Source organism: Callithrix jacchus, chromosome 8 (assembly GCF_049354715.1).
Source record: "Callithrix jacchus isolate 240 chromosome 8, calJac240_pri, whole genome shotgun sequence".
Lineage (NCBI taxonomy): Eukaryota > Metazoa > Chordata > Mammalia > Primates > Cebidae > Callithrix > Callithrix jacchus.
The window spans coordinates 55,980,333-56,004,522 of record NC_133509.1 but is presented as its reverse complement, the minus strand read 5'-3'; the positions used below and the strand labels follow the sequence as shown (position 1 = coordinate 56,004,522).

Below are 24,190 nucleotides of genomic sequence, written 5' to 3'. Positions count from 1 at the left end.
TTTGAACAAGGTAATTAACTTCTCTTGGGCCTTAGTCTTCTCATCTGTAACATGAAGATAATACCGGCGTATCCTGCCTTACAGAATTGTTGAATAGACTCTGAGCTAAACAGTAAAGTGTTCAGGGCTATAACTTAGTTCAGTACCCAGTAAATATGTTTTTTTGTAGAAGGAATACCTTCCGGGGGAGGGGACACATTTAGCATAATGCTTAGCAGTAGGAACCAGGCCTCTTCCATTTTAATTTCATCCCAAATGCATATTTGTGAGGAAGGACTGAACCCCTAACACATCTCTTATCTGACGACTCCCAATTTTCCAATATTATGTTAGCTAATTTAGGGCTAGGCACAATGGCTCATTCCTGTTATCTCATCACTTTGGGAGGCTGAAGTGGGAGGATCATTTGAAACCAGAAGTTTGAGACCAGCCTGGGCAACATAGTGAGACCATACCTCTACAAAAAGTAATTAAACCATTAGCTGGTATGGTGTCATGAGCCTGTATTCTTATGCTGTGTTGGAGGCTGAGCTGGGAAGATCACTTGAGCCTGGGAGTTCCAAGCTGCAGTGAGCTATGATTACACCACTGTACACTGGCCTGGGTGACAGCAAGAGTCCATCTCTGAAAAAAAAAATGTTAGCTGATTTATCCCTTATAAAACATTAATGTAAGAATTTGCAGAGTTGGTCTAAGAGCCAGTTTGATCTACAAGACGTTTTAAGTCCAAGGCTACTTCTGTCACAGGTCAGTCAGGAGATCCTAGAGCTATTAAATACTACAACAGCCAAGGAACAATCCATTGTTGAAAAATTTCGCTCTCGAGGTCGGGCCCAAGTGCAAGAATTCTGTGACTATGGAACCAAGGAGGAGTGCATGAAAGCCAGTGATGCTGATCGACCCTGTCGCAAGCTGCACTTCAGGTCTTTTGGAAGGGATTGAGGTGGGATGGGTTTGTCAGAAGCAGCCATTCCTTTTCAGCATATCCCTTCCAGTCATTGGGGTTCTGTCTGTAATCTTATTTAGTTTATGGTTTGTGTAAGTCCTCCAGACCCTGAAGGTATACTTTCAGAAGTGCATTGTGTGGGAAGAATACAGGCTGTACTCCCAAATAATTGTTTTTTTTTTTTAAACCTCCCTCCTTCTTACAATAGCAAAGTAATATAGGTATGTCTGCCTCTGAGAGAGTTCTCTGAAAGGAGCATAATCTTAGGAGAAACAAGAACCTGAACTCTTAGGTCAATGTTTTATTCTGTTCTAATCAACTAAGTCTCCTGCATTGCTTGCCTTCTGGTGGTAAAAGAGGAAACCAAGTCTTTACTCAGAGAGGAATTACAATTATTCTGTAATGTGAATTATTTCCATGCTACCTGCCTCCCTTAAAACTCTTGGAGGAAGCTCTAATGATAGAATTAGGAGAGGGTAATAAGATAGGAGATATTTTGGAACCATTTGGAATTTGAACTGTTTGATCTACATCTGGAGCACCGTACTGATTGATTCTCCCTTTTTATTTTCCCAGACGAATTATCAACAAGCACACTGATGAGTCTTTAGGTGACTGCTCTTTCCTTAATACATGTTTCCACATGGATACCTGCAAGTATGTTCACTACGAAATTGATGCTTGCATGGATTCTGAAGCCCCTGGCAGCAAAGACCACACACCAAGTCAGGAGCTTGCTCTTACACAAAGTGTCGGAGGTGATTCTAGTGCAGACCGACTCTTCCCACCTCAGGTACTTCTCTGCTCAGAAAACTTGTCTCAACTTATGGACTTATGTTTGATTAGGGCAGCCATACACGTAGGAAAGCAGGGCATACATAATTCAGCAATTATGTCTGGCCTATTGGGAATGGCGGGGGATACATAAGCTTCTAAGGGAATAGGAAAAATCAAATGGAAAAGGGACTCGGGCTATGTATATGAGAGTTAAAGTAGAGAAGATGACCAAATACCACTCCACTTTACGCAGTGGATCTGTTGTGATATCCGCTACCTGGACGTCAGTATCTTGGGCAAGTTTGCAGTTGTGATGGCTGACCCACCCTGGGATATTCACATGGAGCTGCCCTATGGGACCCTGACAGATGATGAGATGCGCAGGCTCAACATACCCGTACTACAGGATGATGGCTTTCTCTTTCTCTGGGTCACGGGCAGGTAATGCAATTCAAAGTTACATAGGTATGGACAGTACAGTACAGAGTGAATATCGAGTGGGAGATAAAATCCTGGGCTCTCCTCGCCCAGTCTACACTTTTTCAGTAGATAGTCAGTGAACATTGACATGCACAATACCATTAAAGCAGCAAGGTGGATCTAAGAATGAAAAGATAAAACAGTATCCTCAACAACCTTACCTTTCTCAAAGAACAAATGTAGAATTAAATATATGTTCAGGGTATAATTTGCATTATACACAGGCATTAGGACTCAGTAGGAAAAAAAATACTTTTTCTGTTATATACGTTAAAAGTGTTTTAACATATCACATTTTGAAGGGTAAAAAATAAGGGCATACAAGTAGTTGTTTAACTCATTTCTTTCTAGGGCCATGGAGTTGGGCAGAGAATGTCTAAACCTCTGGGGGTAAGTAATGGTTTTGTTGCTTTCTTTTGAGGGTAATACTGTTACAGTGAGATACACGTTCTCTCCCATAGTATTCCATGATTCCTTGCTTTATGGTATTACCCCTTTTAACCGCACTGTAAAAGTTTGGTTAAAACTCTAGTTTTTTCTTATTCCCCACAGGTATGAACGGGTAGATGAAATTATTTGGGTGAAGACAAATCAACTGCAACGCATCATTCGGACAGGCCGTACAGGTCACTGGTTGAACCATGGGAAGGAACACTGCTTGGTGAGCAGCAGTGGGGCCCGATTCAATAGATGGAGCATAAACAATCATTTGATTTCTTATTGAGAAAAAGTTCAAAAGGTGTGGTTTCATAAGGTAATCTGTTATCTGTGGTAGCAGGTTGGTGTCAAAGGAAATCCCCAAGGCTTCAACCAGGGTCTGGATTGTGATGTGATCGTAGCTGAGGTATGTGCTTCCCCAGGCCTCCAAAGCTTCCACATTGTTGTTGGTATCAGTTATTCATGTCAGGTGTATTCTCATCCAGATTTTTTCCATTTAGATCATAAACGTAATTGAAAGGGCTAGGATTGCAATCTTATGTAACTTAAAAAGCAGCTAGTTTTTATCTCCTAGGTTCGTTCCACCAGTCATAAACCAGATGAAATCTATGGCATGATTGAAAGACTATCTCCTGGCACTCGCAAGATTGAGTTATTTGGACGACCACATAATGTGCAACCCAACTGGTAATGTGACCAGAGACCAGACTAGTCTTCAAGGGGCTATTTATGATTAAATTCAGAAATGTGACCAGAGAACAAACTAGTCTTCAAGGGGCTATTTATGATTAAATACAGAACTTAGTAGAACTTCACATTATATTCCATGAGTCTATAAATGAGCATCAGAGGATTCATAAGCCACTTAAGCTTGTATTTAAATTGTTTTATGAGATTTTACAAATATTCATTAAAACTCAACAGGTTCTAGGATCCAAAGCACGGCTCCCTAGGGTTTCTACTCTGATAACCTAAGGATCTTCCTCAGCCATTCTATGTGATGTATTGAATCTGCCCCCTGGTGGTTATGAAGTTATCTATGTAATCAATTATTTTATCTTTCACCCCGTTAATAGAGCTTAAAACACATGCTGCTAGCATTTTGCTTATCCAAAGAATACTCCCTGGTGCAGCAACTCTGTCCTGACTAAGCATTAGTTACTAACCATCCAATAATACAGATCCAGTCTTTTTTTTTTTTGAGAGATGGAGTCTTGCTTTGTTGGCCCAGGCTGGAGTGCAGTGATGAGATCTTGGCTAACTGCAACCTCTTCCTCTGGGTTCAAGTGATTCTCCTGCCTCAGCCACCTGAGTAGCTGGGATTATAGGTGTGCACTACTGTGCCCAGCTAATGTTTTGTATTTTTAGTAGAGACGGGGTTTCACCATGTTGGCCAGGCTGGTCTTGAACTCCTGACTTCAAGTGATAGGCCCACCTCAGCATCCCAGAGTGCTGGGATTATAGGCATGAGCCACCATGCCCAGCTCAGATCCAGTCTATTTTAACACCAGAATCGATGTCAATTCTGAACTACTCATTCTACCATATACTATTGTAATGTTAAGCTCTTTATAGAAGAATTGGTATATTTGATATGATAGGCAGTCTTCATTTGGTATGCATCTTTTAACAATATTAACTAATTCCAGGATTTCTGGTTTGCCCCTCCTTTTCCCATTTCAGGATCACCCTTGGAAACCAACTGGATGGGATCCACCTACTAGACCCAGATGTGGTTGCACGGTTCAAGCAAAGGTACCCAGATGGTATCATCTCTAAACCTAAGAATTTATAGAAGCACTTCCTTATACAGCTAAGAATCCATAGTGATGGCTGTGTAAACCAAACCTCAAGAGTGGTATTTGTACAATAGCTTTCTTCTTTATTTAAATAAACATTTGTATTGTAGATGAGATTTTGAAGTCCATTCTGGCTCTGCCACTCATCAGTGTGTACTCTTGTGCAACTCATCTCTCAGTAGTATTTCTTATATTTAAAATGGGAGTATTACCTCACTGGGTTGCTGTGAGTGTTCAAACAAAACAAGTGCATGGGAAACATTAAAATGATCATAGGCTAGGCGCAGTGGCTCACACGTGTAATCCCAGCACTTTGGGAAGCTGAAGTGGAGGGTCCCTGGAGCCCAGGAGTTCTAAGACCAGCCTGGGCAACATAGTGAGACCCCATCTCTACTCCCAGCCTCTAAAACCATTAAAAACACAGGAATGCACAGGATCAAACTAATTAGTAATAAATATATACATGGTTCGTTGAGGAGGAGGTTCTCTAGGACAGCATTTCTCAAAAGTAAAAATTTGAGTTCCATTTAAGGTTATCACTTACTCTCTCACAAGTAGGTGGCTTCTCTAGTCTGTTTTTCTTTAGATTGTTTCCAATAAATAATGGTAGATCTATGGTTTCTTAAAGATATTTCTTAAGGATGTAGAGTTCTACCTCTTAGATTCATAAACTGTGATAACTCAGGTAAGGATGGTAACTACAGAAATAACATTTGTAAAGAGTAGTAAGAACCTCCTGGGTGATATCATTTTCCATGTAGCCCAATATGCCTGTATTAAAGTTTTGTTCTCAAAGCAGTGTACTGATGTGATAATGGGGAATAACAATTTTTTTTAAGAGGAAACCTTTACTGTAATTTCTTACCCCTTTTAAAATGGATGAACACAGTGGCGTTTTCTCCTAGGCTCAAAGCTGAGTACTCTCCCATCATTTTAATAATATTTTAGGCAAGTCCTATGACAATTATACCAACAAGTTTCTTCAACCCCACCACCACCCCTTACCATCTCTATGTTTTGCTTGCCCATACTCCCTTCACCCATTCCTCTGCTATTACCACTAGTATTTTTGCTTCTAGTTGAAAGCAAAAAGCATCTCCAGATTACAGCAAATTCAGTGGCCCTGCTCCATAGCGTGGCCTCTGCTGAAGGGAGAAAAGTGGAGAAACATGAACAGCCATCATGGGTTGCGATCAGGCACTACTAGAAGCCCAGCTTGTGTTTCAAAAACAGGCTCTTGGACATGTTCCCAGCAGGTAACTCTTCACTGGCTTGGAGAACAGGAAGGACTATTTCACAAACACCACTGTGTTTGAATTCCTAGAGGCTACCCAGGCCAAGAATACATCCCTAAGAGAGAAAAAGACATACACAAACAGAATTATACACAAACAGAATTATAGCCTAGATATATTCTTTTTATCTGTCTTAAACAATTAGGTTCCCAAATAATTTTCTGCAGCATCATAGTGACATAGTGTCACATCAGAAATATAAGAATTGTCAGTAGAGGGAATGCTGATTTACTGTAGAGTTTTTGAAATAGGAAATAGAAATGCCTTGTCCTATAGCTATAGGTAATTCCCAGGAGAATCTGGGGAGAGGGGTAAAATCTTATGAACTTCTCCAATTTCCCTCACAAATAGCAAATTACTGTGTGCTACTATTCCACTTACCATTTCCCCAAATTCTAATTCCCTAAATAGTCTGATTTGCACTAAGGATTCAAAAGCTAGTATTTGTATACACTAACAGATTAATGTATTATCATATTTTGTTTTGTAAAACGGGGTCACCATGTTGGTCAGGCTGGTCTTGAACTCCCAACCTCAGGTGATCCACTTGCCTTGGCCTCCAAAGTGCTTGGATTACAGACGTGAGCCACCACAGCTGGCCTATTATAATGTTTTTTTTTTTTTGAGACGGAGTTTCGCTGTTGTTACCCAGACTGGAGTGCAATGGCACGATCTCAGCTCACAGCAACCTCCGCCTTCTGGGTTCCAGCAATTCTCCTGCCTCAGCCTTCCGAGTAGCTGGGACTACAGGCACGCACCACCATGCCCAGCTAATTTTTGTATTTTTAGCAGAGACAGGGTTTCACCTCGTTGACCAGGATGGTCTCGATCTCTTTACCTCGTGATCCACCCGCCTCGGCCTCCCATAGTGCTGGGATTATAGGCGTGAGCCACCGTGCCCGGCCTATCCTGTTTTTAAAGGGCATACATAGGTATGTGGTAACTGAAAAATGTGAACTGCTGATCATGTCACCTTTGCCTATGTGGCAAATGTAAGGTCTTAAGCAGGGGAGCTTTTCTAGTAGACCAGATAAACAGCAACCTACTCTATTTTATGCTCAAGATTACCATGTTTCCCAATAAAATTAATTTAGCAGTTCTGAATTACAAGAAGGGGAAGGGTAAGCTCACCTGCAGTGCTTCACCACACACTCATTGCTGCAGTATTCATTGTCCCAGTCCTTACTCACAATTGGAGGGTTCTCACAACCAGACCTCACACATCGAGGCTGTGGTGAGAGTGCCACAGGAGACCCACTCACCAATTCAACATCCATCTGAGAAGGAGACTCAACCTACGAGAGGAAGAGAGCATCAAGGTGGATTAGATTGCTCCCTGCCTAGCTAGCTAGTTAAATTATCTGTAGAAACCAATGAAACAACAGGTATTACAAGTCCTCACAGTGGGGGTAAAACTGCAGAAGGTGAGTTTTTGGTCTCCCCCTCAATAGTCCCACTTCAGAACTTTGCCAAGCTGAATGACATGAAGATTCTTCCCATCAGGAGAAAGCTGGGCATATGCTAATGCTTTTTTCTCCCCTTAAGCCTGGCTAATCAAGTGAAGTAGCGGGAGTGGAAAGGTAGTGGTCTTTTAATTTTAATCTAACCTGTCAATGGCTTTATGCCACACATTAATATTCCTGACAGTATCAAATCAAAATTAGAGTGTGAGTAGAGGCTAAGTCACCTCAAGTAAGTTAGATGAAGGCTATGAGAAGTCAAAATGTGGTGCTGTTAGAAACAGGAAAAAGAGGGAGATTCATAAAGTTTCCTGCTGAAAGGTTTTTTTTGTGTGTGTGTTTTTTACTCTGTCACCAGGCTGGAGTGCAGTATTATCTTGGCTCACTGCAACCTCTACCTCCCCAGGTTCAAGTGATTCTCCTGCCTCAGCCTCCCAAGTAGCTGGGACTACAGGTGCATGCCACCACACCCAGCTAATTTTCACATTTTTAGTAGAGTTGGGGTTTCACCATGTTGGCCAGGGTGGTCTCGATCTCTTGACCTCATGGTTTGCCCACCTCTGCCTCCCAAAGTGCTGGGATTACAGATGTGAGCCACCATGCCTGGCCATATTTATGTTTCTCTTAAAAACCAATGGTATGAACCAGTTAAAATTTTTTTGCTATATCCCCTGCCCCACACATTTAAAACATCAAGCTAAGAAGGAACTTAAGATCTAGGAGAAATGAAAAGCTTCGTATTTTTAAAGTTTAGGATCCTTGGGTAAACAACTCTGAAAAGTAACTTGTTTAGGCTATATCCTGTCTAGTTGAACTAGTTTCCTCTGCTTAGTTAAGGAGTGGTCTGGGACAGAAGACTGTCTTAATGTGTCTCACTGAAAACACTATGGGTACCGTGGTAGAGACAAGTCACTGTTGTAAGGAACTCCCATCTGCAGGATGTTTTGTGCTGCTGGTTGCTGGGCATTAAATGCTAGTAGCAACCCCCATTTATCTATTTTTCTTTTCTTTCTCTTTCTTCTCCTCCTTCCCTTCCTCCCTTCCTTCCTCACACCAAGTTTTTGCTGAAGCAACCCCCATTTTGATTGGGTCAACCAAAAATGTTCTTACACATTTTTACTAGACTAGAAGACAGACTTAAAAATAGAGGCTCACCTCAGGAACTACATCTGTGATCATCTCACAGATAGTCTCAGGAGAAGTTGCCTCCACTGTATGGGCCTCAGGGCTGTTGTTCATAGGCCGCTCAGGACTACTTTCCACAGTTGGTGGGACTAAGGTAGTCTGCATTTTCAAAGTGGGTAGAGGTACACTCTTGATCTGCAGAGGAGGTGGCTGTTGCTGTAAATTGATTCGAACTTTCTGAGGTGGAGGCTGTTGCATGGCCTGGAGTGGAGGAGGCTGCTGTAGAATGGTAACTTGCTGCTGAGTCGGGGGCTGTGGCATCTGTTGTAATGGAGGGGGCTGTAGTCGGGGTGGAGGCAGTTGCATAGAAGCAGCAGCAGCAGCTGCTGCTGCTGCCTGCAACACTGATCGAGTGACAATCTGGGCTTGTTGACTGGGCTGGATAGTAGCTGTACTGGTTTGGCCTAGTTGGAGCCCCCGGGAGGTCACCACTGTGGCTGGGATAACAGTAACCATCCCTCCTTGAGACATAGTAATGGAAGAGGGCAACATCTGTTTGGTAATAATCAACTTGGTGATATTGGGCTGACCCCCAGCTCCAGAAGATGCCTGGTTTGCCACATAGGATGAAAGGGTGGAGTTAACAACAATGGATGGGGACAGGGCAGGGGGCTCTATTGTAGCTGGTGCTGGAGATGCTGGGTCAACAGTAGCCATAGGAGGTGGAGAAGGAGTTTGTGATGGTGGTGCTGGATCCAATTCCACTGTTTCCACAGTGGCCTAAAAGAAGACAAAAACAAAACAAAACAAACACCTGGTGGTATGTGGTATTTACTGCTAACAAACAGTTCCCAAAAATGTCTTACTGGTTTAAATATTCACCTACCGTATCCCTCTTACCTGACACTCCTGGTTGTCTTTGTAAGCAGCTAGAGCCTTCAGATACTCTTTCTTGGCAGCCTCAGTTTTCCGCTTATACACCTGCAAGAAACAGACTTTAAAAAAAAAAGACTCCCCATACTCCTAGGAAAGATTGATAGTTCTGTATTATTTATCAATGAATGACAATTCATCTTAGTCTAATCACTGAGCCCCTTTCAGTGAATATAATTCTGAAAGCTAACAACCTCCACAGCAGACTCACTCCATTGAGCATACCTCTGAAAGCCAACCAATCAACAGGAGTCTTGCAAGAAGAGCTACATTTTAAAGCAAACATCAACCCATGGTCACTTCTGTAACAAAAATACAGCCTAACCCCAAAACTGTATATGATCAGTAGTTTGGCTTAGCCTGGGACTCTGTCTAACCAGTTTATTTTCCCATAAGGAATGTGGTAAATTGTTTGCAAAGATGGCCACAAGACTTCCTCCCATCTTGTATGCCCCTTCTCCCATCAACAGCTGAAGCCTATTTCCCCTTCCTTTGAATCTGGGCTAGCTCTAAAAAGTTCTTACACTCTAAATCCAAAAAAAGAAAATGAAAGAAAAAAAAATAGGCCAGTGTAGTGGCTCATGTCTGTATTCCCAGCACCTTGGGAGGCCAAGGTGGGTGGAACACCCAAGGTCAGGAGTTCAACACCAGCCTGATCACCATGGTAAAACCCATCTCTACTAAAAATACAAAATTAGTCGGGTGTTGTGGCACATGCCAATCCCAGCTACTTGGGAGGCTGAGAAAGGACAATCACTTGAACCTGGGAGGCAGAGGTTGCAGTGAACCAAGATTGCATCATTACACTCCAGCCTGGGCAACCAGAGTAAAACTCCATCTCAAAAAATAAAATTAAAAATATGTAAATAAATAATTCTAAATCCAAACTTGGTAGTGGATTTGAGAGTTAGCCACAGCATCAAGCCTATCAAGTAATAGCCTAATTTTGTAAATGGGGAAAAAAAAGAGACTTAGAAAAGTTAAATATCTAAAGTTGAACAGTGTAAGGATGCTAAATATCTAAAAATGGAACAGTAGAAGGATGCTACATGAGGAATTCTAGGACACATTATTACTTGAAAGCACATGGAATTTAAAGAACCTGGATTGTGTCTCAGCTTTACCAATTCAAAGTTATATGACCTTTACTCGGCATTGGGCTCCAGCTTCCACCTTAAAAGCAAGAAATGGTAGCTATTGTACAGAATTATTGTAAAGATTCAGTGCTTTTGTAATAATTATTAATTATTTATTTGAGACAGGGTTGGGTCTTGCTCTGTCACCCAGGCTGGAGTGCAGTGGCACAATCATGGCTCAGTGCAGCCTTTATATCCCGGACTCAAGCAATCCTCCCATCTCAGCCTCCATAGCTGGGACCATAGGCACCTGCCACCATGCACAGATAAGTTTTTGTAGAGACAGGGGTCTCCCTATGTTGCCCAGGTTGGTCTCGAACTCATAGGCTCAAGCAATCCTCCTGCCCTGGCCTCTCAAAATGCTAGGATTAAAGGCATGAGCAACCACACATAGTCTATTAATAATTTTTAAATAGGTTTTCTGGAGTCAGTATATAGCTGCAACTTCTAAGACAAAGGATGATATGTGTCATTAACAAACAGCTGGTACTAGGTAAGAACATGTAAGAAAAAGGAAAACCTCAGTTTTTATCTCTTTAAAAACTTCTGGAACAGGCTGGGCACGGTGGCTCAGTTTGGGAGGCCAAGATGGGCAGATCACGCGGTCAGGAGTTTGAGAACAAGCCTGGCCAACATGGTGAAACCTCGTCGATACTGAAAATACAAAAATTAGCTGGGCGTGATGGCACGTACCTGTAATCCCAGCTACTCGGGAGGCTGAGGGAGAATCGCCTGAACCTGGGAGGTGGAGGTTGCAGTGATCCAAGATCATGCTACTGCACTCCACTCTGGGTGACAGATCGAGACTACATCTCAAAAATAACAAAAAACAACAAAAAATTCTGGAACATTCACTACTAGTTTCTCAATATTTGCTCACCTGTTTTTGTTCCTCTCCAAGACTATCCCACATGGAGGCTACAATTTTTGAAACCTCGCCAAAAGTGGCATTAGGATTCTGTCCCTTGATGGCAGCCTGTGTATCACGAAAGAATAAAGCATACGCTGAAACTGGTTTCTGAGGTTCATTAGGATCTTTCTTTTTTCTCTTCTTTGGGGCCTTCTGCTTTTTCCCTGTCTCCACCACCACTGTCTTCTGGGTGGGAAGTTGCTGTAGGGGAGAAAAGAGAGAGAATTACATAATGGACAATGAGAAGTATTATGTCTGGAAACTAGCTAACGTACAGCATTTTCAGAAATGCTAAAAATTGTGGTAATAGCATTAAAAGACATTAGTCAAGTATGGTGAACCAATAAGAATAGGAATTGAGAGGAGAATTATAAACTGGGAATTGGGAGGTGGAACCCCATACCCAGAAAAGAGCAGAGGAGATGCCAGGGCAGGGGTAAAGAATACTCATTAGGCTCTGTATGTCAAGAGTTTTATCCTAGACTATCACGGCAGAGTTGATTTTGACAGGGAATGCCTCACCCTCCGGAAATCCTCAACACCATCCTCCTGAAGTGAACTAGTAGGTGAAGGGGTGGTTGAAAGACGATCTTCAGGTGACTGGGCAGGTGGCAGGATGGTGCCACCCCCTAAGCTCAAACCCAGTTGGGAACTCAGTTCTGACTGATCAATGGTGGTCAACTGGCTATGCCCCATCAAGCCAGATGTCATGTCTGTCATTGGTACATCAATTGTAACAGGTGGGTTGGCACTATACTGAGTTCCTATAGAATGGTCCAAATCCTGAGAGAAGCAGAAGGACTAATTAAACATTAAATATAAAAAAAACCACTTTCCCCCCTGAATATAGGACATCTTATAAATTTCCTGCCTACCTAGACTGTATCATTTAAACTACAAAACATCAAATAACTTGTCTTCATATAAAACAAATTAAGCAAAAACAAAAATATTTTTAAAAACTAAGCTTTTTTAAAAAGTACAGAAATTAATGAATTTATTTCTCTGCACTCAAAAGAAGAAATAAAAATAATCAGAAGTCATACCGTTGGATAAGTTAAAGAGCAATCAACTTATTCAGTAATCTATAGGTAGTGACAACACACTGAGTAAAGAAAACCTTCCTGTCTGTACCCTCCCAAAAGCTTTTAAAATTGCAATATACAGGCAATCAGCATAAATAAGCCCATTATTACAGAAATTTGGCATCAAATACAGAGTATGAAGATGTTCTACTGCTGAGATGTGCTGGAAGCCCAGCATACTGATTTATATCACATACTAATCCACAATTAATACTCTATTTGGCTCAGACCTTTAAAAAAAAAAAGCACTATTCTTTCTGCTAGCTTCTCAACATGGTTCAGACCATTTCTGAATAAATCCCTCCATGTGTCAGCTATCACACTCAAATTTGAATCCTAGGATTTAAAGGCCATAATAAAAGCAGAAAACATTTTTTTCAAAAACCACAATAATTTTCAAACCAGACATTGTACAATTTTAAATTATTTTTCAAGTAAAATCTACCTACATGGTAAATTTCATTTACTCAAGTGAAATTAAATCTTAGTTGGTGAGCCTTTAGCCACAAGAATGAGAAACAAGTAATACCCAAGTGGAGTACGGAATAAAGAGTAACTTTTGTCTCCTCTAATGCCATGCCCATTAGCTGGGGTAAGCCTGACAATGTCTTGCCCCTTACCATGGTCAAGCCCCCACTCAGGAGCCCCCCGCCCTGCTCCATCAAGCCATGGGTCATGCCCACAGGCATGTCCAATGTCTGGACCCCATACTGGGCTGAAAAACTGCCATCCTGTGAAGAGGAAGGGTCTGCCAGGTCATCAAAGTGGCCAACCACATCTGAGACAGCCAATGAGGGATCAGAGTCCAAGGAGATAGGTGGGATTTCAAATTCTTCATCACCCAAGCTTGGTGTATGGAATGTCTGTAGAAGAAAAAAGGGGGAAGAGAATTCGTGAAAAGAGGAGAAATGGCATACAGCAAGTGAACGTATTAGGGTATTTGAGATTCTCAGGGTACATTTTTTCTGCTTAGGATCCTATTTTGTAATCGATTTCTTAGAACCTATTTAATTTTACAAATCTCTCTTCTTTCTAATACTCTTGGTCATATGATACATTCAAGGCAGCTAACAGCCACAATTTTCAATTCTGTTTTTTTTTTTTTTGAGACGGAATCTCGCTCTATCACCCAGTGGCATGATCTCAACTCATTGCAACCTCCACCTCCCAGGTTCAAGTGATTCTCCTGCCTCAGCCTCCTGAGTAGCTGGGATTATAGGCACGTGCCACCACGCCAGGCTAATTTTTGTATTTTGAGTAGAGATGGGGTTTCACCATGTTGACCAGGCTGGTCTTGAACTCCTGACCTCAAGTGATCCACCTGCCTTGGCCTCCCAAAGTGCTGGGATTATAGGCATGAGCCATTGCGCCTGGCAATTTTCAATTCTTGTATCTCTTTTCTACCATTACCATCTCTGTTGCCCTAAATTATGCCTATTGTTCTAATGAATAATTCTTTCAGTACCATTACTTAGATATAGCCTTTATAACTTGTTTATCTATGATCCTTGACATCTCTCTAAAGATTCTCATAGAGAACAGTTAGTTTCACAATTATTACACCTAAACTGTTAGGCCACAGAAATTCATCGTTAGCCAGCCAATTATACTTTGTTGTTTTAGGTTCCTTTCAAATGGATGCTAAAATGTACTGTCATGGGAACTTTATCCCCCTCTAACGTATTTGCACTTAGAGTTTCCTACCTCTTCTCCACTTTAGAAATTATAATGTTAACAACAGAAATTATAATGTTAACAACAAATAGATTCCCATTTGTATAGGATTTTCAGAAGACCTCAACAATGCCAACAATGCTAGTCTTTCTCTGACCCAGCTTCTCTCTAAGAGAGGAAGAAAAGGATTACTCCAGCTGGCTAAAGACTCAATCCCTTCCTCTGAGTCCAACTAGGTCAATAATACATTTTTCCTCTTCTGAATGAGGCCACCCACCATTCATGGAGGTAACAGACCAATGTCTGATCTAAGATATGTTAACTGCTATGGTTCTGTTTTGACACTAAAATCTAAATGGAGGCATTTATAGCAATAAATAATTATAAATAGTAGCAAGAAACTGCTGTCAGAGAGACCTGGGTACAGGACCTGGAACAAGTTTTCTTCATCTGTAAAATGGGAATTATAATGGTAATCCCCTTATATGGTTATTATGAGGATAAGTGAGATTTAGTGCATAAAAGCTTAGCATACTGCTTAATACATATAATGGCTTAATAACCATGATTAACCATTGTTATGAATGATAATATCCTAATAACAATTACTCCACCTGCCCCAACCAATTATCACAGATAATTTGAATTTTAGAAACTTTAAATTCTATCAATCTAACACTAGCATAGTAAATATAAACTGATTCAGATAACTTTCAATAGGTACCCACATTTTTTTTCCTAACTGAAAATGCATTCTTTTCATAACTGAACAATGCATTCTTTAAATAGAGTTCCTAAAGTTTCTTTTTTTTGAGATGGGGGTCTTGCTCTGTCACCCAGCTCCTGGCTCAAGCAAGCCCCCAGTCCCAGCCTCCCAAGTAGCTGGGACTACAGGCATGTGCTCTACCACACTCAGATAATTTTAAAAACTTTTTGTAGAGATGAGCTCTCTCTGTGTTACCCAGGCTGGTCTTGAACTCCTGGGCTCAAGTGATCCTATGGCCTTGGCCTCCAAAGTGCTAGGCTTACAGACCTCAAGGTTCCTCTAGATCCTGAAAGGTTCTTCTCACATTATGACCATTTCTGTTTTTTGTTTGTTTGAGATAGATTCTCCTTTGTCATCCATGATAAAGTGCAGTGGCACAATCTTACCGCACCCTCTGCCTCCTGGGTTCAAGTGATTCTCCCACCTCAGCATCCCAAGTGGCTGGTATTATAGGTGCATGCCACCACATTAGGCTAATTTCTCAATTTTTTTGTAGAGATTGGGTCTGGCCATATTGCCCAGACTGGTCTTGAACTCCTGGCCTCAAGCCATCACCCTGCCTTGGCCTCCCAAACTGCTGAGATTACAGGCATGAGCCACAGAGCTCGGCCTCCAATTCTGGTTTGATGAAGACATTAGGCTAGGAGCAGTGGCTCATGCCTATAATCCCAGCACTCTGGAATGCCCAGCTGGGCGGATCACATGAGGCCAGGAGCTTGAGACCAGCCTGGCCAACACAGTGAAACCCATCTCTACTAAAAGAACAAAGTTAGTTGGGCATGGTGGAACACACCTATAATCCCAGCTACTCAAGAGGCTGAAGCACAAGGATCACTTTAACTCAGGAGTTGCAGGTTGCAATGAGCCAAGATTGTGCCACTGCACTCCAGCCTGGGTGACAGATTAAAACCATGCCTAAAAAAAAAAAAAAAGAAAAAAGAAGGCTGGATGCAGTGGCTCATGCCTGTAATTCTCAGCCCTTTGGGAGGCTGAGGCGGATAGATCACCTGAGGTCAAGAGTTTGAGACCAGCCTAGCCTACCCATTTATACTAAAAATATAAAAATTAGCCAGGCATGGTGGCGAGTGCCTGTAATGCCAGCTATCTTGGGAGGCTGAGGCAGGAGAATCACTTGAACCTGGGGGGTAGAGGTTGCAGTTGCAGCAAGCCGAGATCGTGCCACTGCACTCCAGCCTGGGCAACAGAGCGAGACTGTCTCCAAAAAATAAAAATAAAATAAAAGACATTGCTAGAGAGAAAATTTCCAGCTAGCAGAAACCAGGGAGAAGAAAGTATGCCTGTGAAATGCCCAATCTCTCTGAATCACATTTGTAAAAGTTTCCTAAGAGACAAAAAGATACGTATACAGTTTCATTTCTGTATTTTCCTTCTCCTTACTATTTTGCTTGGTATGGTAAAAATTTGGTCATTGTCTGAGATATAAGCAGCACATGGAGCATAAGAACAGGCAGTTCTCAGCCAGGCACAATGACTCATACCTGTAATCCCAGCACTTTGGGAAGCCGAGGAGGGCAGATCACTTGAAGTCACGACTTTGGGACCAGCCTGGTCAATATGAAAAACCCCATCTCTACTAATAATATAAAAATTAGCTGGGTGTGGTAGCATGTGCCTGTAATCCCAGCTACTCAAGTGGCTGAGGCATGAGAATTGCTTGAACTCTGGGAGTTGGAGGTTGCAATCAGCCAAGATCATGCCACTGCACTCCAGTCTGGATAACAAGAGTAAGACTATTTCTCTCTCTCTCACACACATACCCCAATACCAACACCAGCACCAAAAATACCAGGACACAAAAACAACAATATTTTTTTTATTATTGTGTGGAAGTTTTAACTTCCAGTCCATGATTCTTCACGATACTTCAGTTTAGGTTTACATGAGCATTTTTTTAGGTAGAGGGTACGAAGATTTTTGCCAAATTTTCGTACAAAGAAAAAAGTTATAGGAACAGAAAGAAGGATCAAAGGAAACATTTACTGTACTAGATTAACAGTAAAATAGTAGTGTCCAAGTTTTTTAAGATACAGATTGCTTAGGCAAAGTAAAGATGCCTATCCTTTTCTGCTTACAAAACAGCAACTTTGTCAGGATATTAAAAAATGATAGTACTTGTTAATGAGGACCCCAAAATGATAAAAATTCATATCCAAAACAAGGGACCAGTGTTCTACAAGTGACTACCCCTCATAAACTATCTGAATACTCTCCTTGTACACTAAAACATTAGACATGGCTACATAAAACGAACAGAACAATGATAAAAAAAATTAGACATGGAGAGATTTCATTATGTATGATCAACAAGGTATTCTTTCTATACACAACCCCTTGGGATGTGGAAAAGCTTTGTTATTTAGTACCTATGGCTTTCATGGTGGTTTTCTAGGTTCTGTTTTATTTCTTCCTTTAATGACTAGTTAGATAACTGCAATTATCAAGAATACAGAGGATTAAAAAAAAATAAGGGTAAACCATATGCTGTCGTAAAAGCAGAGATTCACTAAAAACTTTTGCTACAAATGATCTATAAAATTATGGGTAAAATCCAATAATGAATATCTAAAGTTATTTCATTTTACTGAATCTACTACATAACCAGATCACACTATTCACACTCTAGACTGTTAAATATAAAACAAAGCTAAAGCGGTAGCAAGTATTAGAAAGAAGTGGTTTGGACACAGAAGGAAAACAGGAACATGATATGCAGTTACCTTCTAACTTAGCTTTCCTTTCTTTTCTCTGTCCAATTCCTAGGCCATTTTGAGGGAGGGGCTGGTTTGGGAATTACAGTTTATAAGCAAAGATGCTTAGATATCTAGAGACCCAAAAAATCAAAAATACCATTTCCCTCCCTTTTTTCATTCTCTGATACCAAAACACACAATCTATTATTTCTTTAGCTTATTGTATAGATTATTTATTTTAGATAAATTTATTTTAATCCAACACCTATTTATTCAACAACACGCTGGCCAATATGAAAACACTGGTACTATGGGTCAATGAAATAACTATTCTTAAAAACTGATGTACTGAAAATTTTACCTATTTACCATGAAATAATGAACTAGTTATATGTTATAGGTACTACTTTTCCTAATGAAAGATAGGTACCTTTATGCCTAATTATTTCCCCAGTGTGCTCTAAGCATAACACCACTATATAAGAGCCAGCCTGAAAAAGAGAAACAGAAAGATTAAATTGCCTTCAGATGATATAGAACTTTCCTGTCTCAGGCAATACTATCTCTAGACAGCTACTCTTTTGAAATTATTACTATTTCTTATTTTATTGATATACAACTTATGTAAGGTACAAAAATTTTAAGTATATAGGTCAATGGATTTTTTACGTATGCAAACATCCAAGTAATCACTATCCAGATCAAAGATGCAGAATACTTCCTTGTGCCCCTTTCCAGTGAATAATTCCTTCCCTTCACAACAGGTATCACTATTTTGACAGTTCAGTTCAGTTCAGTTTTGCCTATTACTGACCCTCGTTTAAAAATAGGAATTAATAATAAAAAAAATTAAAAAAATATGAATTAATGCCGGGCACGGTGGCTAGTAATCTCAGCACTTTGGGAGGCGGAGGCAGGTGGATCATGAGGTAAGATGTTCGAGACCAGTCTGACCAACAAGGTGAAACCCCATCTCTACTAAAAATACAAAAATTAGCTGGGCATGCTGGTATGTGCCTGTAATCCCAGCTACTCAGGAAGCTGAGCAGGATAATCACTTGAACCTGGGAGGCGGAGTCTGCAGTGAGATTGCGCACCTGCGATTCCTGCCTGGGGACAGAGTGAGACTCCGTCTCAAAAAAAAAAAAGAGAGAACTAATATAGTGTCTACTCTTTTATGTCTGTCTTCTTTTACTGAATATTTTTTAGATCATCCAATTCCATTTATCATTTCCTTTTTTATTGCTGTGTAGTATTCCTTTTCACAAATACACCTTTCTTTCTGTTGATAGACATTTGGGATATTTTCACGGTTTTGCTATTAAGAATAAAGTTGCTGTGAACATTTTTGGTGAACATATGCAATCATTTCTGTTGTATACATATCATGGAGTGGAATTTACCTGGTCACAGGTTAGGCATGTGTTTACCTTCAGTAGGTACTACTAAAGAACCTGCCAGTACTGCTAGTTTTCCAGTGGCTGAATTAATTTACACTCACTAGCAATAATTAAGTTATCCACATCCACTGGGAGCAATGGCTCACAGCTAAAAATCCCAGCACTTTGGGAGGCAGAGACAGATGGATCACTCGAGGTCAGGAGTTCAAGACCAGCCTGGCGAACATGGTGAAAACCCATCTCTACCAAAAATATAAAAATTAGCTGGATGTGGTGGCGCATGCCTGTAATCTCAGCTACTCAGGAGGCTGAGGCACAAGAGCTGCTTGAACCTGGGAGGTGGAGGTTGCAGTCAGTCAAGATCAGGCCACTGCACTCCCACCTGGGCAACAAAGCGAGACTGCATCTCAAAAAAAAAAAAAAAAGTTATCCACATCTTTGCCACTTTGCCAGCTCTTGAAATGGTCAGTCTTTTTAATTTTAACCATTCTGGTGATTGTGCAATGGTATCTTATAATAATTTTAACTGGCATTTATTTCCCTGATGAGTGATAATGACACTTTTTCATATATTTACTGGCAATTTGGAAATTTTTTTTGTGAAGTAACTGTTCAAATATTTTACCTCCTTTTAAATTGAATTATTTTACTTCGAAGAAGTACTTGATATATTCTGAATATGAGATAGATATATGTATTGTAACTATCTTCTCCCAGTCTGTGGAATGCCTATTTGTTAATCATGTTTTTTGATGAAAATAAGTTCCTAATTTCAGTGAAGCCCAACTATTCAATTTTTTAATGGTTAGTAGTTTTTATGGGTAACTACTTTCTTGGGGGCAGGTTCAACAAAGTCTAAAAATTTCCCCTCTTGTAAAAAAATTTTTTAAAAATATTACCTTTACCTACTTCTAAGATAAAATAAAAGTTATAAAACAACCATTACCACCACTACCAAGGGAAAGAGAAGGCATAGAAGCTGTAATAAGAACGTGGAGGGCCTGGCTCGGTGGCTCAAGCCTGTAAATCCCAGCACTTTGGGAGTCGAGGAGGGCAGATCACGAGGTCAAGTGATCAAGACCATCCTAGCCAACATGGTAAAACCCCATCTCTACTAAAAATACAAAAAATAGCTGGGCATGGTGGCACGCACGTGTAGTCCCAGCTACTCAGGAGGCTGAGGCAGGAGAATTGCTTGAACCCAGGAGGCAGAGGTTGCAGTGAGCCGAGATTGTGCCACTGCACTCCAGCCTGGCGCCTGGTGACAGAGTAAGAGACTGTCTCAAAAAAAAAAAGAACGTGGAGAACTGTTAACAATGACAGGAGCCTTAGGCAAAAGGAAGCTACTGAAATTGAGCCTAAAACTTAGCTATCAGCTTCTTGGCAAATAAAATAAAATGAGATTTCTTAGCCAGACATGGTGGCTCACGCCTATAATCCCAGCACTTTGGGAGGCCAAGGCGGGTGGATCACAAGGTCAAGAGATCGAGACCATCCTGGTCAACACAATGAAACCCCTTCTCTACTAAAAATACAAAAAAATTAGCTGGGTATGGTGGCGCATGCCTGTAGTCCCAGCTACTCGAGAGGCTGAGGCAGGAGAATTGCCTGAACCCAGGAGTGGGAGGTTGCGGTGAGCCGAGATCATGCCATTGCACTCCAGCCTGGGTAACAAGAGCAAAACTCTGTCTCAAAAAAAAAAAAAAAAGATTTCTTAAGTCACAAAAACAAAAACAAAGGACAGATTCAAACCTGGAAGGTCTCTTTCTTTTTTTATTATAATATTACCTATTAACACTTTAAATTTGCTTTTCTTCACTACACACCATGATTCAATAAGTTCCTTTTTTCTTTTTTTTGAGACGGAGTTTCGCTGTTGTTACCCAGACTGGAGTGCAATGGCATGATCTCGGCTCACCACAACCTCCGCCTTCTGGGTTCAAGCAATTCTCCTGCCTCAGCTTCCCAAGTAGCTGGGACTACAGGCATGCACCACCATGTCCAGCTAATTTTTGTACTTTTAGTAGAGACAGGGTTTGTTGACCAGGATGGTCTCAATCTCTTGACCTTGTGATCCACCCGCCTTGGCCTCCCAAAGTGCTGGGATTATAGGCATGAGCCACTGCGCCCGGCCTCAATAAGTTTCTTGATGTAAAAGGGAACCACTTCTGGCCAGGCATGGTAGCTCACAACTATAATTCTAGCATTTTGGGAGGCTGAGGAGGTTGGATCGCTTGAGCCTAGGAATTTGAGACCAGCCTGGCAGCATGGTGAGATCCTGTCTCTATTAAAAATAAGAAGGCCAGGTGTGGTGGCTGACACCTATAATCCCAGCACTTTGGGAGGCTAAGGCAGGTGGATTATGAGGTCAGGAGTTCAAGACCAGCCTGGCCAACATGGTGAAACCCCCGCCTCTACTAAGAATACAAAAAAATTAGCCAGTCCTGGTGGCACAGGCCTGTAATCCTAGCTATTTAGGAGGCTGAGGCAGGAGAATTGCTTGAACATGGGAAGTGGAGGTTGCAGTGAGCTGAGATCGTGTCACTGCACTCCAGCCTGGGTGATAGAGCAAGACTCTGTCTCAGGAAAAAAAAAAAGAAAAGCAAAAAGGAATCACTTTTTATGTGGTTACCTCTTCATAAAAGGGATAGAGAATTAAAAACAGTGGGTAAACTTGAAAGCTACTTGTATAATTTTAAAATGGACTTTCGCATGAATGAGGCCAATGTAAAATTTATGATACCACTCTAAATAACAAAATTTAAACTGTGGAGACCTGATTGAGGAGAAATTGGCATTTTCATGCAGATAAGTCCAATGTGAGATTTCCAACACTCAGATAATGAAATTTAAAAACGGAGATCTCACTCACAAGAAACTGGCAACCGGGAGTGCAAAGCACCAAGCAGATTTTAGCTGTTATTTTAATACTTTAATTAAAATAAGTGTCTGTAACAGCACTTTGGGAAGCTGAGGCAGGTGGATCACTTGAGGCCAGTAGTTCAAGACCAGCCTTGGCAACATGGCGAAACCCCCATCTCTACTAAAATACAATAACAATAATAATAATAATAATAATTAGCTGGGCCTGGTCTCAAACGCCTGCAGTCCCAGCTACTTTGGGAGGTTGAGGCAGGAGAATCACTTAAGCCTGGGAGGCAGAGGCTGTAGTGAGCCAAGACTGTGCCACTGTACTCCAGCCTGGGCTACAGGGAGACTCTGTCTTAAAAAAAAAAAAAAAAAAAAAAAAATTAAACTAGAAACTGCTCCTTATCAACCCAGTTTTCATCCATGAAAATATTAGGATTATAGGATAAGCCCATGAGACAGCCATGACAATTCTTGGTACAAAAAAACTGATGCAAATGGTCCACACCAGTTTTGAAAATATAAAAATCCTCAAAAAATGGCAGATGGTTCAAAGCTTCATTTTCTCAAAGACAGAAATTTTTGTCTGTTCTACCTTTCTCTTTTGTCTCCCCTAAACAAGTGATACATATCTATATTATGACAATATTTCTTTCCTTTTTCTTTTTTTTTTTTGAGATGGAGTCTCGCTCAGCTGCCCAGCCTGGAGTACAATGGTGCAATCTTGGCTCATTGCAACCACCGTCTCCTGGGTTTAAACAATTCTCCCATCTCAGCCTCCCAAGTAGCTGGGATTATAGGCACCCGCCATCATACCCAGCTAATTTTTGTATTTTAGCAGAGACGGGGTTTCACCATGTTGGCCAGGCTGGTCTTGAACTCCTGACCTCATGTGACCCACCTGCCTCGGCCTACCAAAATGCTATACAGGCGTTGAGCCACCAGGCCCGGCTCTATGATAGTATTTCACCAAAATTTTTTCACTAATACTTTAGGGCTTCATCATAACCTTTAATTCTATTTAAAACATCCTAAGAGACTATTATTACAGCTGTTTGACACCTGGGGAAACTGTCACATACAAAGATGAAGTATTCTGCCCAAAGTTAAGTCACTGGCAAACTGAAACACGTGTCGTACTCAACTCGTTTTATGTTCTCTAGCAGCTATTTCCTTTCCTCCTGGCATTAGCAAAACAAGCTGACCTGTGTACGTAAAGGTGTCCATAAAATTTTTATCAAAGTGGAAATTTAGGCCGGGCGCAGTGGCACAGGCCTGTAATCCCATCACTTTTAGGAGACTGAGGCGGGGGAATTACCTGGGGTCAGGAGTTTGAGACCAGTCTGCCAATATGGTGAAACCACATCTCTACTAAATATACAAAAATTAGCCGGTGCGGTGGCACATGCCTGTAATCCCAGCTACTAGGGAGGCTGAGGCAGGAGAATTGCTTGAACCCGGGAGGCGGAAGTTGCAGTGAGCCGAGATCGCGGCACTGCACTCCAGCCTGGCAACAGAGCGAGACTCCCGTCTCAAAAAAAAAAAAAAAAAAAAAGAATAAAGTAGGAAACTTAAATGAAATAAAATTTAAAAGACCCCTTTAACAGAGTTCGTTTCAAGAATGAACACATGTTGTCCACGGTTAACCCTCTGCTAGGTAAGCTCTTCCCCTTACCCCAATGTCTTCAGCTGAAAAATTTTCTTCCTACTGGGACCCCTCAAGATTGTTGTGGCTATTTCCTCCCCAAAGAAAGGAGACAATTCCACTGTCTTCTAATCCAGAATAACTTTCCTCTTAAAGTAAGTTATCTCTTTCCAACACCCTGCTTTTCTGATGACAGCAACTTCCAAGAACTTCCCCAGATAGTCCCCACAGGCGCTAGAAGCAGCTGCCACTTTTCTCTAAACACCAAATGCGGCCCTTGGTTCCCAGCCCATGTCTCTGGAGTCCGTGCTCTCCTCCCCTCCACCCTACCCCACCGCTGCCTCAGGCCCTCTCCCCACGCGGCGTCGGCAGCTCTTGCTCACCTCGGCCCCTGACAGAAAGGGGTGCGAAGGCCCTGTGATCGTCAGGTAATTGTCATTTCCTCCGGGAAACTGGAAACCAAAAGAAAGCCGCGGGGATAAGTTAGGGGGAGCAGGGAGTTAGCCAGGAGTGATAGGTTTCGACCCCGACATTCTGACAACACTCCCCAAACCCCGCTCTCTCTCCTCTCCCGTCAGTCGTCTCTCCGCCCGGCTTCCCATCTCTGCTTCAACCCGGTCGACCGCGTTCTCTCGCTAGCCTTCTAAGCGATCAGGTTCCTACCTCCATCTTCACACAACCGCTACCACCGACTCAGACCCTCATCGCTCCCACTGCCCCCACTGGACACGGAACTGCCGTC

General features: G+C 41.6%; 2 protein-coding genes across 3 annotated transcripts in view; one reads left to right on the top strand and one right to left on the bottom strand.

The window, feature by feature from the left end:
• METTL3 (methyltransferase 3, N6-adenosine-methyltransferase complex catalytic subunit) overlaps positions 1–4,554 on the top strand; it is a 13,441-nt gene extending 8,887 nt beyond the window's left edge. The window contains exons 4-11 of one of the 2 annotated variants that reach the window (XM_002753777.7): positions 748–923; positions 1,523–1,739; positions 1,977–2,164; positions 2,555–2,593; positions 2,756–2,864; positions 2,982–3,047; positions 3,216–3,328; positions 4,325–4,554. In XM_002753777.7, coding sequence (XP_002753823.3) covers positions 748–923; positions 1,523–1,739; positions 1,977–2,164; positions 2,555–2,593; positions 2,756–2,864; positions 2,982–3,047; positions 3,216–3,328; positions 4,325–4,436 — 1,020 coding nt within the window. In that variant the 3' untranslated portion in view covers positions 4,437–4,554. Of the gene's footprint in view, positions 1–747; positions 924–1,522; positions 1,740–1,976; positions 2,165–2,554; positions 2,594–2,755; positions 2,865–2,978; positions 3,048–3,215; positions 3,329–4,324 lie in introns of both variants that reach the window. The other variant, XM_009005719.4, reaches the window with a different exon arrangement.
• Positions 4,503–24,190, bottom strand: TOX4 (TOX high mobility group box family member 4). The gene is made up of 9 exons (XM_009005720.5): positions 24,112–24,190; positions 23,832–23,900; positions 13,005–13,247; positions 11,822–12,082; positions 11,270–11,500; positions 9,221–9,301; positions 8,351–9,100; positions 6,867–7,030; positions 4,503–5,790 (listed from the first exon to the last, which is right to left on the bottom strand). Exons 1-9 carry the CDS (start codon positions 24,115–24,117, stop codon positions 5,730–5,732), a joined length of 1,866 nt encoding a protein of 621 aa, XP_009003968.1. The 5' UTR covers positions 24,118–24,190; the 3' UTR covers positions 4,503–5,729.

What these genes read in the sequence shown, in the direction of transcription:
- TOX4 (XM_009005720.5), bottom strand. An exon ending in AAGACAACCAGGAGTGTCAG is followed by an intron (nt 9,101 to 9,220) that starts GTAAGAGGGATA and finishes GTCTTCTTTTAG; the next exon opens with GCCACTGTGGAAACAGTGGA. An exon ending in TGTGTGGTGAAGCACTGCAG is followed by an intron (nt 5,791 to 6,866) that starts GTGAGCTTACCC and finishes TTTCTCTCTTAG; the next exon opens with GGATGTATTCTTGGCCTGGG.